General features: G+C 51.4%; 7 protein-coding genes and 1 pseudogene across 8 annotated transcripts; 3 read left to right on the top strand and 5 right to left on the bottom strand.

Moving 5' to 3' along the window:
- Positions 1–1,692, top strand: BD324DRAFT_195844 (hypothetical protein). Its single transcript, XM_022012151.1, has 3 exons — positions 1–642; positions 690–778; positions 818–1,692. Exons 1-3 carry the CDS (start codon positions 454–456, stop codon positions 1,401–1,403), a joined length of 864 nt encoding a protein of 287 aa, XP_021868372.1. The 5' UTR covers positions 1–453; the 3' UTR covers positions 1,404–1,692.
- A 155-nt stretch (positions 1,693–1,847) lies between these two features.
- BD324DRAFT_638320 (hypothetical protein) lies at positions 1,848–3,707 on the bottom strand. The gene is made up of 9 exons (XM_022017100.1): positions 3,532–3,707; positions 3,467–3,492; positions 3,351–3,425; positions 3,260–3,312; positions 3,160–3,219; positions 3,022–3,118; positions 2,585–2,661; positions 2,445–2,544; positions 1,848–2,393 (listed from the first exon to the last, which is right to left on the bottom strand). Exons 1-9 carry the CDS (start codon positions 3,566–3,568, stop codon positions 2,010–2,012), a joined length of 909 nt encoding a protein of 302 aa, XP_021868371.1. The 5' UTR covers positions 3,569–3,707; the 3' UTR covers positions 1,848–2,009.
- On the top strand, positions 3,708–5,657 carry BD324DRAFT_638314 (DHHC palmitoyltransferase-domain-containing protein). Its single transcript, XM_022017099.1, has 9 exons — positions 3,708–3,997; positions 4,043–4,149; positions 4,189–4,247; positions 4,291–4,323; positions 4,362–4,767; positions 4,803–4,849; positions 4,891–5,009; positions 5,047–5,336; positions 5,389–5,657. The coding sequence occupies exons 1-9, from the start codon at positions 3,798–3,800 to the stop codon at positions 5,496–5,498; spliced, it is 1,371 nt and encodes a 456-aa protein (XP_021868370.1). The 5' UTR covers positions 3,708–3,797; the 3' UTR covers positions 5,499–5,657.
- Positions 5,658–6,076: 419 nt separating this feature from the next.
- BD324DRAFT_653771 (hypothetical protein) lies at positions 6,077–8,217 on the top strand (the record flags this gene model as incomplete). Its single annotated transcript, XM_022018703.1, has 14 exons — positions 6,077–6,152; positions 6,262–6,306; positions 6,351–6,467; positions 6,514–6,649; positions 6,686–6,744; positions 6,785–6,823; positions 6,874–7,004; positions 7,043–7,273; positions 7,320–7,352; positions 7,396–7,509; positions 7,557–7,613; positions 7,658–7,738; positions 7,780–7,954; positions 8,009–8,217. The coding sequence occupies 14 exons, from the start codon at positions 6,077–6,079 to the stop codon at positions 8,215–8,217; spliced, it is 1,503 nt and encodes a 500-aa protein (XP_021868369.1).
- A 525-nt stretch (positions 8,218–8,742) lies between these two features.
- On the bottom strand, positions 8,743–10,512 carry BD324DRAFT_653770 (ABC1 family-domain-containing protein; the record flags this gene model as incomplete). Its single annotated transcript, XM_022018702.1, has 5 exons — positions 8,743–8,981; positions 9,026–9,105; positions 9,148–9,186; positions 9,226–9,431; positions 9,469–10,512. The coding sequence occupies 5 exons, from the start codon at positions 10,510–10,512 to the stop codon at positions 8,743–8,745; spliced, it is 1,608 nt and encodes a 535-aa protein (XP_021868368.1).
- A 431-nt stretch (positions 10,513–10,943) lies between these two features.
- On the bottom strand, positions 10,944–12,045 carry BD324DRAFT_638286 (3' exoribonuclease family, domain 1-domain-containing protein). Its single transcript, XM_022017098.1, has 5 exons — positions 11,887–12,045; positions 11,759–11,837; positions 11,600–11,705; positions 11,193–11,555; positions 10,944–11,145 (listed from the first exon to the last, which is right to left on the bottom strand). The coding sequence occupies exons 1-5, from the start codon at positions 12,014–12,016 to the stop codon at positions 11,047–11,049; spliced, it is 777 nt and encodes a 258-aa protein (XP_021868367.1). The 5' UTR covers positions 12,017–12,045; the 3' UTR covers positions 10,944–11,046.
- A 514-nt stretch (positions 12,046–12,559) lies between these two features.
- BD324DRAFT_653768 (hypothetical protein) lies at positions 12,560–13,528 on the bottom strand (the record flags this gene model as incomplete). Its single annotated transcript, XM_022018701.1, has 1 exon — positions 12,560–13,528. One exon carries the CDS (start codon positions 13,526–13,528, stop codon positions 12,560–12,562), a length of 969 nt encoding a protein of 322 aa, XP_021868366.1.
- A 606-nt stretch (positions 13,529–14,134) lies between these two features.
- On the bottom strand, positions 14,135–14,278 carry BD324DRAFT_t33 (annotated as a pseudogene). Its single transcript has one exon. The product of its transcript is annotated as a tRNA-OTHER (tRNA).
- Positions 14,279–14,711: the final 433 nt, after the last annotated feature.

The raw sequence follows: 14,711 nt of genomic DNA, 5'->3' as shown, positions 1-14,711 counted from the left end.
TCGATTCGGATCTCATGAACAGCTCGAGCCCGTCAACCATTATCAATTCAACCCCTCCGAGCCGGAGCCCGCTCCTCTGAGTGCGCCTCTTCCTACTTATCGAGATTCTCCCAAGAATCGCGCCGGTCGCAAGACTTCTCTTCAGGACGGCGCTCGACGACAGAACCCTTACCCAGGTCGAGCAGGTCACGGACGCGCGGTCAGCCAAGACGATATTTTTGCACCAGAGCCAAAGCTCAGTGTCATCACTACCCCTGGAGAGACCTATGCAAACGCCAACGCGTACACTATGTCTATGCCCCGTTCAGCTGTCTCGTGGGGTGGTCAATCAGCAACTCCAGGTCTCTTCAACCAAGGCTACAGCTATCCTGGAAGCATGGATCCAAGTGTGATCGATAGGTGAGCTTTGAAAAATGTGCAATCACCTGATAACTCAGCCCCGAAACCCCCGCTATGCCGGTGGAAGATACATTCAAGCGACAGAAGCGACGGGAGTGTCACAATCAAGTCGAGAAACGAAGACGAGAGCATATCAATGGCAAGATTGAGGAGCTCGGGAAGCTCTTGCCCGCCCGATACGCCGAAGAGGCAGCGCAGGCTGAAGAGGATGAGGAGGAGAACAGGGGAAGTTCAAAGAAGAAGGTGAGTGTCGAAATTGGTCAACTTACTAGACACTGACCCGTACACAGAAGAAGAGACCCAACCCTAACACCAAGCAGCCCCGGGATGCTGCTCAGTGCAAAGGTCGTATTTTGTCGCAGAGTGTCAAATACATCTAGTGAGTGAAGGTCACGTCACTCTGGCTGACCAACGTCAGTGAGCTTCAACACATCCAGGACATGCAAAACGCTCGTATCCGCCAGCTAGAATCTATTCTTGCCTCATCCGGGCAGATCGCTCCATCCGCTCCACCCCAATATCAACACTACATCTGGAATCAGCCCACTCACTCCACGCCCATCCGTCGTGATTCAGTGGCGGCATCGCCTCTCGCTCCTGCACCGACCTACTTTCAGCCATACCCTGGGATGCCTCGACCCATGATGCATCATATCCCCAAGACCACCGAGGACCACCACCTTGAGGTGATGCAACCGTCACCTGACCCCGATGCCACGACCCGATCAAACAACTCATCATGGTCGGGTGGCAACATTCATCCGGCGTCGTTGACGACCAGCACAAGTACTAGTTTCTCCGAAGGCAGCGGTCCCCATCACATCTACTCGCCTGAGGACGCTGGACTCATCTCTGGGTCATCAGGTTCTTCACCTGAACAGCACCTTGCTCATATGGTGCAAAAAACGGGACCGACCAACCAGCAACCTACCGAAGGCCTTGGACTCGAAGTCGGACTTGGACCCCTGGATATCGAAGGCCACACTGTGTGCTGGCAAAATTGACAGTCATCAAGAGCTCGGAGCTGGCTGAAGGGCTACGATGGACTTTCATGTTCTTTCACGACAAATTACGTTTTAAGACGGCGATACATTTGGGACACAGACTTGTGATTCACGACCTATACAATTTTTATACATGTCTTTGGCGCATTTTTTGGGTGTTCTTCTTGATTAGATTAAGATCTTAGACCAGCAGTACCTTGTCGTTTTTTGTTGACGAAACTCTTGATGTCACAACCATGCCTCTCATGTGTATGCATTTGAAACCATTTATTGTCTTGAAGACGACCCAGGACGACGGCGGAGCGGATATTTCGTCGACAGTGGCGGCAGGTCAAGGGTTGGAGTAGCCGGAAATTGCCACAATAGAACTATGGGGCTTGCGACGCCTGTTGAGTTCGAACGAGTCCAATGACAAGAGACTTACTTCCCTCTAAGATATCATGCTTCTGAAGGACCAAATTCATGCCCTATTTCTGCAGACTCTTTCACGCTATGAACTTGATTCACAGAACACACACAGATCACAAGACTGACCATCCATGTGTCATTTTTTTCTCTTCAGCTTTTGCTTCCGCCTCTGCTCTTTCCCCCCTTCGTGCCTGCGCCTTATTCACGGTCATCCCGAGCGTATCGATCGTCATCCCTTCTCCTGGGTGGACTTCTAGCTCTGTCCCGATCGTAATCACGATCTCGAGGAGGTCGATCTCCACCGCCTCCTCGATACCCGTCCCTGTCTTCTCTTCGCCCATATCCGTCCCTGTCATCCCGACGATCGTCATATCGTCTGTCATCATATCGCCTGTCATCATATCTGGGTCGATCGTCGTACCTGGATGGTCCTCGTCGATCGTAGTCATCGTATCCTCCTCGGGGAGGTCGATCGTAATAGTCCCGAGGGGGAGGTCGACGATCATACCCTCCTGGACCACCACGGTCAATGTCTCGTCGTTCATATGTTCGATCCATGCTCTCGTCACCAAGACCCTCATTCTGCGGGTGTGATTTCAGCATGTGCAAAACTTTCGAAATCAATAGACATACGGGGGCGAGCTCGAGCTTGACGGGTTGACCGTTAATATCGACACCAGAGAGCTTTCTCAAAGCCTCCTCGGCGTCTTCCATGTTGGGGAAGGCAATCACCCTGACATGTCAGCGAATTGCGAATTGAAGGTATCACTCACCCGCTGGTAGGATCGTTTCGGTCGATATCAGCGTAGAGGATATTGGGTGATCCCATTCGACCGTAGTCTTTAAGGTCCTATGCAAAGAGAGGCCAAAGCCATGAATGTCAGGACCAGTCAAATCAGATTTCTGAGCCATCTCGATGGGACCATGGGATGTGATGAGAAGAGGGGTACGGGACCAGTCAAGAAGGATCAAGATTGATGTCATGCCGAAAGCCACGCGCTTCGCCATACTTCTAGCCATCACAGTTCCAGACCATCATGGATCCCGAGGCAGCCCCGTGGTGGAGGACGGACGAAAAGCATGATAGGACACCCGAACGAAGAGCCATCGAGTGAAGACAGCGACATTGGATAGTGACCTTTCACGACAGACTCCTGGACCAAACCAAGTTCCAAGGCAAGGGAGGGATATAAAAGAAATTTCACCGCACCTGCCAACTTGTAGACGTGGGAATACTCGAGACATTGATCTTGATTCCTCGCTTGGGGAGCCCAATCCGAGAGGCAGGGGGAGGTGGACGAGAGTATCTAGGATTTATTAGGGATGTCCTGCCGCTCGAACAGCTCACGGGTCTCGTTCACCATATCCTTCTCGTCGTCGCGAGTCTCTCGCGGGCTCGACGATGATTCTGGGCGGGCGTCAGAGGGATCTAAATGCTGTTCACATACTGCTCCCCGAGGAGGTCCTTGCCATTCAATTCACGAGACGCATCTTCGACATCCTGAGAGGGTAAGTGAGAAGCGATTGAGAGGTACTCACTCGGCTCGACTCGAGCTCGACAAAGGCAAAGTTGCCCATGGTACGAATGTCGACAGGCTTGTAGTTTTTGAAGAGCTATGGTGGAGGTCAGTCTCGAAAATGACTTCTACACCAACATCCTCGATGTCATTCTTGTTTGTGCCTTAGTTCGGGTCAGCGAGACAGAGCATGAGGTACTCACTAGGGTTGAGCCTTCCCAAATAGAGTCGTCGTGACATAGTGACGATGCTTCGCTGCAAGTTGGAGCAAGCAACAAGCAAGTAAAGATGAACACTGGGCGAATGTTCGACGGGAGTGGCTGTAGACCCTGAACCATTAAATATATCTAGATATTTTTGTTGGTTTTATCCCAGGTCGTCTGGGCATGACGTTTTGAGTGGTCGTCAATGGATATGGTGGCGACTGAAGTCAATATAGGATGGAGATCAGCTTCAGGAGTCAAACACGATGACGGTAAACGAGCCCACGGGTGGCTCACTCCCGATGCACTCGCAAGCACGGTCGTCTAGCTCCTCCAATATCCCAAAATCTGAGAAGAAGCGGCGGAAATGGTTTGGGACTTCTGAGCGGCGATCTGGCCAAGGCTTCATGACGAGGTATGGACCCTCGAGGTCAGACCCGTGGCCACAGAGATACATAGCTGTGTTGTGAGTCTCTGAAGCTGAGGAGCAAGGGATGCTCATCCCTGGCAGTGTTCTATGCGCTCTGATCATTTGGTCATTCTACGTCGTTGTTGGTCGAGTGTGCACGCCAATGATCAGGAATGACTCTTCGGTGGGGTTTGGAAGGGCGATTGGAAGTGGGTGTTCATTCCTGGAACTATCTAACGATGTCTCAGTTGGGACCATGATAACTTTCATCATCCTATGGCTCGTTTTCGTCTGGTCTTACATGATGGTAGGTCTACTGATCAGGGGTTGGACCCTGACGCAATGCTCAGATTCTGATTGTCGGTCCCGGCTTGGCGCGAGACGTAAGTGGGATACTTAGGAATGACACTGATCGGTGCAGCATTGTCCGAAGATGCCAGCTCCCCCTTCGGATTTTGTTTCCGGCCAAGCGCCGACCGAATCCGGACCATCCGCTGCAGAGACCGCATCCGCTCAGATGGTCGACTCACACTCCACCCTTGTCCATGGTCCAGCTTTGGTCGACACTGAAGCGCCTGAGCCATCTCAATTGGTACCGATATCGCACTTGGTCTCGGATTTCGTACGGGGTTCGGAGACGGAGGCACCAGGGTCTGCAGCATTGAGCCGCGAAGCAAAGACACGAGGTCCGAAAGATGAAATATACGTCGAGAGACCAGTGCCGTTACCGCAAACGGGCCCCAGATGGTGTCGATATTGCGAGATCAACAAACCCGATCGGGCACACCATTGCCGTCATTGCGGGACCTGTGTCATGCAGTTTGATCGTGAGTATGGCGGATGAGACGTACTAAACGAGTAGACCATTGCCCATGGATCGGACAGTGCGTCGGATGGAGAAATCACACAGTGAGTGGTACAGTGGAGTAGCGCCAACTGAACCATGTCAGTATTTCATCATTTTCACCTTACAAGCCTCCATCTTCTGCTCGTACCTGGTCATCTGGCTCGTAATCGTCTTGACCAAGATGCCAGAGATCGATGGTCAAGTGATGGGGTTGCTTATTGCGTGAGCTCAACAATGATTGATGCCGCTGACGTCTCAGCGCGGCCATCTTTGGTCTCTTTGCCGGCATGATGTACTCAAGTCATGTCTATCTCATCATCAAGGGAGTATCAACGGTCGAATCGTACAAAAGCAGAGATCAGAGAGAGCACGAAGATCACGCCTTGCAAGCTGAGTTCGGGACACTGTGGAAGAACCATGAAAAGCGAAAGGTCAGAAAGCGGTGGAAGGAAGAGTGGGGAGGAGTTGAAGTCGACGCAAGGTGGAAATGGGGCAATAGCATGGAAATGTGGGAGCAGGAAATGGGCACGAAGTGGATAGGATGGTTCTGTGAGCATCCTGTACTTGCTCCTCGCGTAGCTGGTGCTGACCGTCTTCTTAGTGCCTCTTGGACGACCGCAAGGAGACGGCATACATTTCAAGTCGAACCCTCGTTTTGGACCCAATGGCGAATGGCTCAAGAAGAAAGATTGGCCAAAGGAATTGCAATGAGTCGCATGAGTCGCGCCTAGGCATGCCATTGAGTGTATAACAGGGGCTTTGTTGTAGTCAGTACCATCATACATGTATCGCTAGCCCAATGCCTTGCTTCAAAGGACGCGAGGCGCTCAGCCTCGCGAGTCTCTTGATCCTTTGGTCCAAGGTGTCGCCGGTGAAAGACAAAGGAGTATTCTCAGTATCTGCGTATGGCTCTGTCATCTCGATCGTGTATCATCACTCTTCGGCTCATCTCTATCTCTGCTGACCGGGTCAAACTCGCTCTCATCCACACCAATCGCCACGATACACCCAATCATTTGATCCCGTTTGCCACCCCGGCGCACAGACCTCCACTTGGACCTCTCCGCGACTGATCTTTTGATTTTTTGATTTTCGGTCATCCTTCGGACATTTGTATTGTGTCCTCCCAACATCTGCAACTGGCTCTCTTCCGGCGACGGGCTGAACAAGGAGTTGATCAAGCTCATACCACAGCCTGCAGACCAGTTTCCTTCATTCTTAGATTCACACACCGAGATTTTCGACGCTCGGAACTGAAACCCTAAAGGCTGGAGCAGTGTCCTCCCACTATGAAGGCAATCAACGCGGTAATGTTTGCTGTTGCGGTGACGAGCTTAGGTGAAGGACTAGACCTAGATGTTGGAAGTGAGTCAACCAATCATTGCTGCCCATTTGTTGGTCTGGAACATGAAACATGGCCACTTCTGCCTCTGAGTCCTACTTGACTTGTAGCCCTACTGACACCTTACCTCAGATCCGAGCGGCCCGATAGCCCAAGGACGTGCAATCGAGGATCTAGGTCAGCGCAGCCGAATGATACTAGATGAAGATTGACACGACTAGATGCGCTGTCCATCATGAACCATGGCGAATGTCAGACAGAGATAGCTTCAAGACTACAGATACGATGTGGCAGTTCAGCCATTGAGCCAATATTGAGCGAGAGGGATCGGCGATCAAGTAGGTGCCTTGATCATCATACCAATTATCGCTTATGTTCACTCAGTCGCCATCTCTTTTACACTCTGTTCCATGTTGTCAGCCTCCCAACCCCTGCCATCAGAGTGCATCTACTGGGCACCAGGCGCCGGTCAAAACGGGTGGACAGTGGAGATGGAGATGAATCTATCTCCATGCATAGCGTGAGGGAGTTTGAGCGATCGCAATTGATGCAATAGTGCCATCAGACGAAGTACGCAGGACTGGACAAGCTACGAAGGATACCTGAACAAAGCTAGTCAGTTGAGTTGATGAGATATCAGCTGAAAGTCTCTCAGCTCAGCTTTGCCTCGCATTGGACGGCAAAGTACAAGCAGGTCAGCATCGCCGATGAGCGCCTAGCCAGTGGCTGCTGATAGGTCACCAGAGACTGCTCGTCGCGCGTACATCGATCTCACTCAGTATTCGATCAGGGTCTTCCAGGAGATGCAGGAACGCTTCGAGGCGGAGAAGACCAACGCCTCTCACATGCAAGATGGGCTCAGAGATGTCATTATGGTCAGCTCATCCGTGGTATCGGAGCTGATCATCTCCAGGAAATGAATCGAGTCATGACCGACACGTTCTCGACCTTGTCCCTGTTGATGTCTCATGAGCAGCGGCAGGATTCGGCTTTGTTCCGATTTGAGGAGGCTATCAAAAGCTTCGAAGGGGCAGGCGATGCGATGTGGGAAGACGTTCGAACGGAAGGACACAGTGTTATCCAGGCGATGATCTTGCGAGCGGAAGAAGGGTATACTCAGAGACGTGACGGCATGCTATCAGCGGTAAGTCATGAAGCTGCTTCACATAATACACAGCTGATTCTCCAAGCTCGATTTGTCTCTGAGACAATCTGCTGCACAGGTGAGAGTCATGCAAAGAGACAGCTTGTGATGCTTTACTCCAGCACATCAATCAGATGGATCAGCAATCTCGAGAGGTCATGAAATTTGTCAAAGACTCTCTCCAGCAAGCGCAAGACGAGTCACACGCTCTATCAGCGGACCGGATGGCACAATCAGTGAGTTTTCCGGATCCCATCGCGATCAATGAGCTCACAGATGGAAGGCTGCTGCAAACGTGGCTTGGCAAGAACTCACCCTTCAGATGAACTCTCTCGGGCTGGTAAGTAATTGCCCCCGTCTAGCGATAGGATTGACATTTTTCAGGGAGTCAATGACCTCAGCAGCACCCTGCAGGAGCTCACACCAGCGATAGTGGGATCTGTCGCGGGTGCTTCCCGTCTTCAGGTAAGCTGCTATTGTGCAGCAGACTATACTCAATTGGTAAGGGCATACACGAAGAGCTCCTGTTCAGCTTGACCAACATCCATGATGTATCTCGAGGGCTTCAATCCGAGCTGTCGAACTCTCTGGGTAAAATAAACGAAACATTGGTATCCATCTCGGGTTGGAGTGGGCCTCCACGATCTTGGTGGAAGCCGCAAGGAGTTACGATCTTCTCGGGTGAGCGTCTCATCACAAAATATGTATGTACTGTAAGCTCACTCTCGGTTGTAGGTCCAAGTCTTTTCCGGGGTTCGCCGTTTGATCTGATCAAAAGCCATGGCGTCTCAGTATCGTTCCTGCAGATCCTCCTCGCCTTTGTCGCCCTCGTTAGCAATGTACTCGTGAACGCCTTTTGGGTTGTAGTAGGTCGAGATCTCGTATTGACTGTCAATGACCACCAAGGTATCCGCTATCGCCTTCCTTTGGATCATCACGTTTAAACGGGTCGGAGCCTTGATCCGGATCTCGCGAGTGCTGGAATCCACCGAGATTACTGTGCGAGACGAAGAAGAGAGAGTGTAAGTAGTTCTGGACACCTTAAGGCTAATCTGTCGTAGTGTTAGAGACCCTATCATAGTTCGAGAGCGCTCTGCCACTCTCACTCGATCTCCTCCCGCCTACAGTCCTCAGGTCCCTGATATTAGGCCCCAAGTGACAGTTCAATCGCCCAAATCTTGCACAGTGCAAGAGAGATTGACAAGGGCCCCAGCTCCTCGCAGGAAAGAGGGAGCTCTCTCACCGGTGAGAGAGGACGACTTCAGTGCATTGAATGAGTATCAACTTCGGCCGAAAAAGCCCACGAGAGAGGACAGACTTGAAGAAAGGATTGTGCAAGGCAGCAGAGCGAAGAGGGCGGTATCGTGTCCATTGTGAATCGAGACGGATTCTTCAACTGAAAGTTGTAAAAGTGACACTTCATGCAAGATATAATGATTGATAGACCATGGTGACATTGTTGAGCCTCATCAATGAAGACCCGCAGCTTGCTCTCTGGCTTTTGCAAGACCACCTTGCTGTAATCCATGAATCCATAGGCCCATCTTTACGATGCGGGCTCGGACATCCATACCCCATTCTGCCACTCCAAGAGTCATGCTCCAATATGCGTGAGACCAGAAAGCCGAGACAAAGTTGCTGACGAGATTGAGTGTGAAACCTGTCCTTCGCCAAGCTTGACGTATTCTGATGAGATCATCTCGCCAGACTAGGAGAAGTGGGTCAGGAGGGAAGGCAAAGGTGAGGACTCACCGGCATCTGCGCAGTATCTCGCTACGATCAAGAAGATTCGGCTTTGACCGTGGGTCGTAGCGAGCGATTGGTCGAGTGATCTGAGTCGCGTCAGTTCAAAACCGTCCAGTATTCCGGCTCACCTTTGAAGATCTGACAGTTTCAGGATCATGAGAAGACGTCTTTTCTGGTCAGCCTGAGCCCAACTCGTCATGACCCACCTCGGCACTGTCCGAAGCAATTCGAAGATGGAGACGATCAGACCGTCGCGTTCCATCACGGCGGCTCTCAGCTTTGCGATCTCTTTATCATCCATATGCTTCTCATCCAAGAGAGACGATGGCCTGGATCCGGCCATGCTGTCATGCTCGTTACCAGCATCCGACATGTTGATACGACCAGTGATGGCAGATTCTAGTATCGGATACTGTCTGTCAGCTTCGCTCAACGCCGATCCAATTCACCATATCATCATCGATATTCCCTACTAGCTTGGCGTACTTTTTCCGCTCTGCTGTCGTGGACTCTGACGTGCGTTGAATCAAGCTCAGCCAAAATCTGGCATAATTGACTCTCAAGTCGTCCGGAACGTCAAAGTACTGCCCGTGATCCAAGAGACAGATATCGAAATTGTATGGAGACTTGGAGCCTTTCGCTTTAGATCGAATTAAGAGGTTACCGTGGTGTGGATCGGCGTGAAAATATCCATCCATATAAACCATTTGAGAGAATATCCTGGAGAGTTCCTGCGAGACTTGGTTCCTGTCAATGTTGTGATCCTTCAAGTAGGCCAAATCGTCCACTCGGGCACCCTCGATGAATTCCATGACCATACATCTCCTCTCGGCCCAGAGGATCTCAGGAAAGTAAACGCTGGTCTTGCCTTCGAGATGCTTGAAATTTCCACGGGCCCGTCGGCTGTTGGATGCTTCGTGTCTGAAGTCCATCTCCAGCGGAAGCATGACATTCATCTCCTCTCCCAGCCATGAGAATTCAAAGTCTGGGAAGATGCGTTTGACGAGCGCGATGGCAAAGTTGACGGTCTTCATATCGACTTTGGCGAATTCCTGAAGATCAGGATGCTGAACCTTTATTGCGACTCGCTTGCCCGTCTCTCTGTCCGTCGCTCTGTGCACTTGGGCCAACGATGCCACACCAATGGGGACAGGGTCAATGTCGATGAAAAGATCGTCTAAACGGGTTCCGAGGTCGTTCACTAGCATCTCATTGATCTTTTCGATAGGAGTGGGAAAACATTGATCTTGCAATGGGCGCATGGTAGAGGTCCATTCCTGAGGAAGAAGCTGAACAGCCGCGACATGCTGTCCAATCTTGACGTAGATTCCAGAGTTGGTCTTGAGAGCCTCGAGCATTCGATTCGCGCTTCTCAAATGGCATTCTTTCCGTCTCGCTCGTCTGGTGGCTCTGTCTTCGTCTGAATCCGTCAAGAGTTCCTCTTTGGCAAAGACAGATTTATAGTCCCACACAGCGAGCAGCACAGCCTTCATCAATCGCGCGCATCGCACAGATGCGATAACGATGTGTCGGAAGGGGGGAAGGGTCTGGTAGAAGATCAGAAGGGCAGAGAGAAGGGCCAGCAACGCGAGCAGCCGTCTTAGTCGGTGGGAGCGAAGTCGGCGGACACTCGAGACAGGTGATCCAGGCGAAGAAATTTTAGCCTGTGTATGTGTGCCAGGCTCTGGCCCATCGGGGTGCGAATGTGACGTCGTAGCGTACCTTCTTTGTGCAATTGAAGGGGGTATCCGCACGGCATGCTGAGGCAAGCGATGCTGGAACGATGTGAATGAGTGCTTCCGCAGAGGGGCAGCAACAGGTAAGCTCTGCAGACATCTTTGACGAGCCACAGAGCGTTCAACAGCCCTCAGCAGGGTTCTGCCTGGTGACATGGCGAGCAATGGATGAGGATGAAATGACGACAGTGTTGAATACGGAAAATTTAGGTCGATCAAAAATATCAGATACGACTATCAGGATCGTGTCATTTAGGTGCAGAATGCATAGGGAGCGCATGCCATGCTATGCTATGAGGACGATGACAGCTGCTCAGCGGCTCTAGCGATTAAAGACTGCGCAAGAATGGCGTGTGTGCTCTTGGAAGCCTGAACACCTGTATCGATCAGCTGGAGAGCATGTCAGCACTCTTTTCTGCAGGGATGATGACCCTCACAGAACATGCTTGATCCAACGACATTTCCCCTGTCATCCAGATCCCACTGATCCTCCCCAGAGCCGGCATAACTCCCATAGAGATCGTGCCGCCCGAGTCGTGCACCTCGATGTCCGATTGATTTCGATCTCCCGATCCTTCAGAATCAATCATCACGCCTACGCCCAGACCGTTCATCGGTATCCCAGCATCTGCTACAGCCATGGAGGCGACGGTCAGAGCAGCAGATAGAACGTTGGGCACTGAGTCCGATTCGATGACCAGAATCTGGATGTCCAGTGCGGACTTTGGTAGCAAATGCAATTGTAGCGCCGGGAGGAGGTGTGAGTGGATGAGAGAGGAAAGGGCTGCGGGCTCAGTATCCTGAAAGAGTGATTCAGTCTCAGCTGTAGGGCTTGGGGACATACCCTGAGAGGAGCTCGACGGGAATGAGAAGCAAATGGAGCAAATTTCACTTCCAGATTGAGGGTACCCTGTGGAGAGTATGGTGGTTGCTTTGGCCGGGGTCCGTACCTGCCGGCAATCAGCACATGATAGCGAGCGGCAATGACGGCGTAGCAGCTCACACTGAACAGGCTATCTTCACTCGTCCACTCTCGATATAGCCACTGCCATTGGCCTGACTGATGAGACCAGCTTTGAGGTCTGTAGCCCGTTCAGCTAATTGTTGCTCTGAGAAAACCCTTCAACTTACAGATGGGTTTTGTCGACTTTGATCTGGCTGCATGATTTGATGGACCCGCCTCTATGCCGGAGTGAGAGAGTTCAGGTGGATAGGAGTCTTCTGGCGCCGGAATGCGCCGTCTGTCAAAAGCAGTGGTCATGGTGATGGTGGGATTGCAAGATGAGATTGAGATTCAAAGTCAAAGTTTGCATATTAATCCATCTCTCTACAACGGCGCGTTGACAGGCTCAGATCGAGCCAGACCGCAGGCAGGCGATGCAACGAGACGTGATCCTGGATGGCAGACGGCTACAACGATGCATATGATCAATCACTAAAAATACGATTGTAGGCAGAACCCAGGCCGACGGAAAGACCACATTCAAAGATTGCCCTTCAAAGGTCGTGTCGGCAAATAATCCTGTCTTTAACGCATTGAGTCTAGGTTATCGGATAGAGGGCAGATGAGGTTGAGATTGACACTCTGAACACCCTACAATAAAGACACCATAAGTACATTTCTTGATTGATAGAAGAAAAAGAAAAGAGACGAGCTCGAGCAATGGATTTTTAGGGCGAAAGTTTGGTCATTGGATGGCATGTGGCAGTCGGCAATTGGCGGTTGGCAGTTGGCTCACAAGAATGGAAGATACATAACGATCTGACCTACTAAGGGAATCTCAAATCAGTCCACTGGCATCCGTCATACACGCCTAGCTTCGACATCTACAATTACTCTGACTCGAGAGCTCCTTCTGGTCGTCTTGGCAGAGCTGTCACCGATCATGCCATCAGCCTTGCCTCCAATCATGGATTCCGCCTCGCTAATAAGAGACCTGCACACTTGTCTCATTTCCCAAGGTGTGAGCTCAGGACATGAAATGACAAGCTTGCGTCTTGATTCTCTCTTGAGTTCCTGATTGAGGAAGGCGTGAACGTGCGGGTATGCTTCCGCCGTAAGCCAGGCGATTTTGCGTTCGGCATCGTCTTCAGGCTTGAGGGGGGCGATAGGGATATAAGGTGCTTTGGGAGTCTTGGATGCTTGAAGAGCGCTATAGTGGAGCTTGCTGTCGTAAATTCCTCGCCAGACTATCTGCTTCACCAGCTTCTTAGAATTGGGGTGTATGTATGGGTGTACGCGATGATATTGACCGAAGATAACCAGGCTTTCCAAAGCTTCTTTCAGCCACGAGCTGACCAACTTATCTACCAATTCGTAGGCTGTCGGCGACCATGAGGATCGAGAGGGCCGCTTACGTCTCGTGTCGAGCAAGTTGTCAATGCTGGCAACTTCCACTCTGTCAGGGCTAGCAATGGTCGAGAGGCCTTCGAGCGAGGTAGATAATTCGCAGCGATACTCGGAGGAACTCAACAGGAGGGAGTGAAGCGCTTGCTCAGTGACAATGACCGTCCGGCATTGTGTCAACAGCTCGACCCCAGAATCGGCAGTGTAGTCGCCAATCTTGTTGCAGAGAAGCGGAGAGGGAATATGATTTAGAACGAGCGTAATGATTCGAGGCAGTGAAGGGGTGTCACTGGTGTCGTCTCGGGTCAGATAATGATGAATGAGCTCGACAAAGTCGAGATCAGTAGAGAGGGTGAGCGTCTCGTAGCTGATCAGTGGTGTGATGTGATTGAGGTCAAGAAGGGGTGAGGATTGCGAGTCGGTCATCGCACGAGGTGGTCAAGTAAGAGGATTGTTTTGATACAGCGCTGGCAAGAAACAAAGCCTAAGAAAGAGTGAAGAGGGAAGAGAATGGATGCATGCCCGATACTCGGCACTTACTAGACCTCGCTCTGAGAGTGGCCCGTGCTTTCGAGTCTCAAGGTTGGCAGCTCCGTGCGATCTGTGGCGGTTTCCGATGTTCACAATTGCCATCTCCACCACCTATTCACGCAGCCCTCGCGCATTTGAGACCTGTCCACCTGTAAGCTCATGAGGGCTTACAGATTCATCGTCAAAGCATCGGTGGATCATTGAAGATGCGGAGAATAGTGGTCAGAGACACAGCATGAGGGCTCGGGCAAGCCAGAATGAACGCCTCTTCTCGAGTGCGACTCCATGCGCTGGGATTGACCATATCAGAGTAGTTTTCGCCTCCGGACTGTTTGCAGAGCCAGGCCATGCTTTTCAAAGCACGCATCAAGTTGCGTTCAGGCCTCAAATGCGTCTCAAGTGTCATTCCTCCCCTGATCGTTCCTTTGTCCAGGCTAGCCATCGTCCACTCGCTCTTCGGGCATCTGAGAAAACGATCGTCTGCTCAATCGCCAAAAAAGTAATCCACAGCGGGGTTCGAACCCACGGCCTTCAGCGAGTTCCACCCTTGAGTCTCAAGCCGGAAACTGACTGCGAGGATGAGCAATGAGAACGGTGGGTTTTCAATAAGAAGAACGTACCACGCTACCACTGCGCCATGCGGACGTCGAAAACCAAATTCGACGGCGATTGTGCTTATATCCTCAGCGTAGGGTTGGATTTTGATTGATATACACTGTGAATGATCAACGTCCATTCAGCCACATGTGATGAGCGTCCGTCTCATTCAACTGGTACCCGTACTCAGGCTCGGCACCTCGCTCTTAGACCTTGCCTGGCCAAGTCTCGGGTGGCGTTTACCCCAGACGTTTGCCCCGGGCAACCGCCACAAACTCCATGTTTTTACGTCAACAATTGAGAAAAATCTTTGTCCCATTCGCCGCGTCGCGGCCAATTGGTAACGCCAGCGCGTGTTGACTTGACCTGACATTGTCTCGTATTGTTGGAAGTATCGGACAAGGGCGGCGTCCAAGACTCTACCAGTTAAGAACATCGGTAACGAAGACGTCGACCCTCTAAAACAACTCTCTAGCCAAGG

The sequence above is a fragment of the Kockovaella imperatae genome (assembly GCF_002102565.1).
Source record: "Kockovaella imperatae strain NRRL Y-17943 chromosome Unknown BD324scaffold_16, whole genome shotgun sequence".
NCBI lineage: Eukaryota > Fungi > Basidiomycota > Tremellomycetes > Tremellales > Cuniculitremaceae > Kockovaella > Kockovaella imperatae.
The sequence above is the reverse complement of the archived record's forward strand: the minus strand, read 5'-3'. Positions and strand labels throughout refer to the sequence as shown.

What these genes read in the sequence shown, in the direction of transcription:
- BD324DRAFT_638320 (XM_022017100.1), bottom strand. Translation starts at nt 3,568, where the DNA reads ATGTCACGACGACTCTATTTGGGAAGGCTCAACCCTA. An exon ending in ACAAGAATGACATCGAGGAT is followed by an intron (nt 3,426 to 3,466) that starts GTTGGTGTAGAA and finishes CCTCCACCATAG; the next exon opens with CTCTTCAAAAACTACAAGCC. An exon ending in AAGGACCTCCTCGGGGAGCA is followed by an intron (nt 3,220 to 3,259) that starts GTATGTGAACAG and finishes ACGCCCGCCCAG; the next exon opens with AATCATCGTCGAGCCCGCGA.
- BD324DRAFT_638314 (XM_022017099.1), top strand. Translation starts at nt 3,798, where the DNA reads ATGACGGTAAACGAGCCCACGGGTGGCTCACTCCCGATGCACTCGCAA. An exon ending in CAGAGATACATAGCTGTGTT is followed by an intron (nt 3,998 to 4,042) that starts GTGAGTCTCTGA and finishes CATCCCTGGCAG; the next exon opens with TGTTCTATGCGCTCTGATCA. An exon ending in GTGATGGGGTTGCTTATTGC is followed by an intron (nt 5,010 to 5,046) that starts GTGAGCTCAACA and finishes CTGACGTCTCAG; the next exon opens with CGCGGCCATCTTTGGTCTCT.
- BD324DRAFT_195844 (XM_022012151.1), top strand. Translation starts at nt 454, where the DNA reads ATGCCGGTGGAAGATACATTCAAGCGACAGAAGCGACGGGAGTGTCAC. An exon ending in GGGGAAGTTCAAAGAAGAAG is followed by an intron (nt 643 to 689) that starts GTGAGTGTCGAA and finishes ACCCGTACACAG; the next exon opens with AAGAAGAGACCCAACCCTAA. An exon ending in CAGAGTGTCAAATACATCTA is followed by an intron (nt 779 to 817) that starts GTGAGTGAAGGT and finishes GACCAACGTCAG; the next exon opens with TGAGCTTCAACACATCCAGG.
- BD324DRAFT_638286 (XM_022017098.1), bottom strand. Translation starts at nt 12,016, where the DNA reads ATGACCACTGCTTTTGACAGACGGCGCATTCCGGCGCCAGAAGACTCC. An exon ending in AAAGTCGACAAAACCCATCT is followed by an intron (nt 11,838 to 11,886) that starts GTAAGTTGAAGG and finishes AACGGGCTACAG; the next exon opens with ACCTCAAAGCTGGTCTCATC. An exon ending in CGTTGGATCAAGCATGTTCT is followed by an intron (nt 11,146 to 11,192) that starts GTGAGGGTCATC and finishes CATGCTCTCCAG; the next exon opens with CTGATCGATACAGGTGTTCA.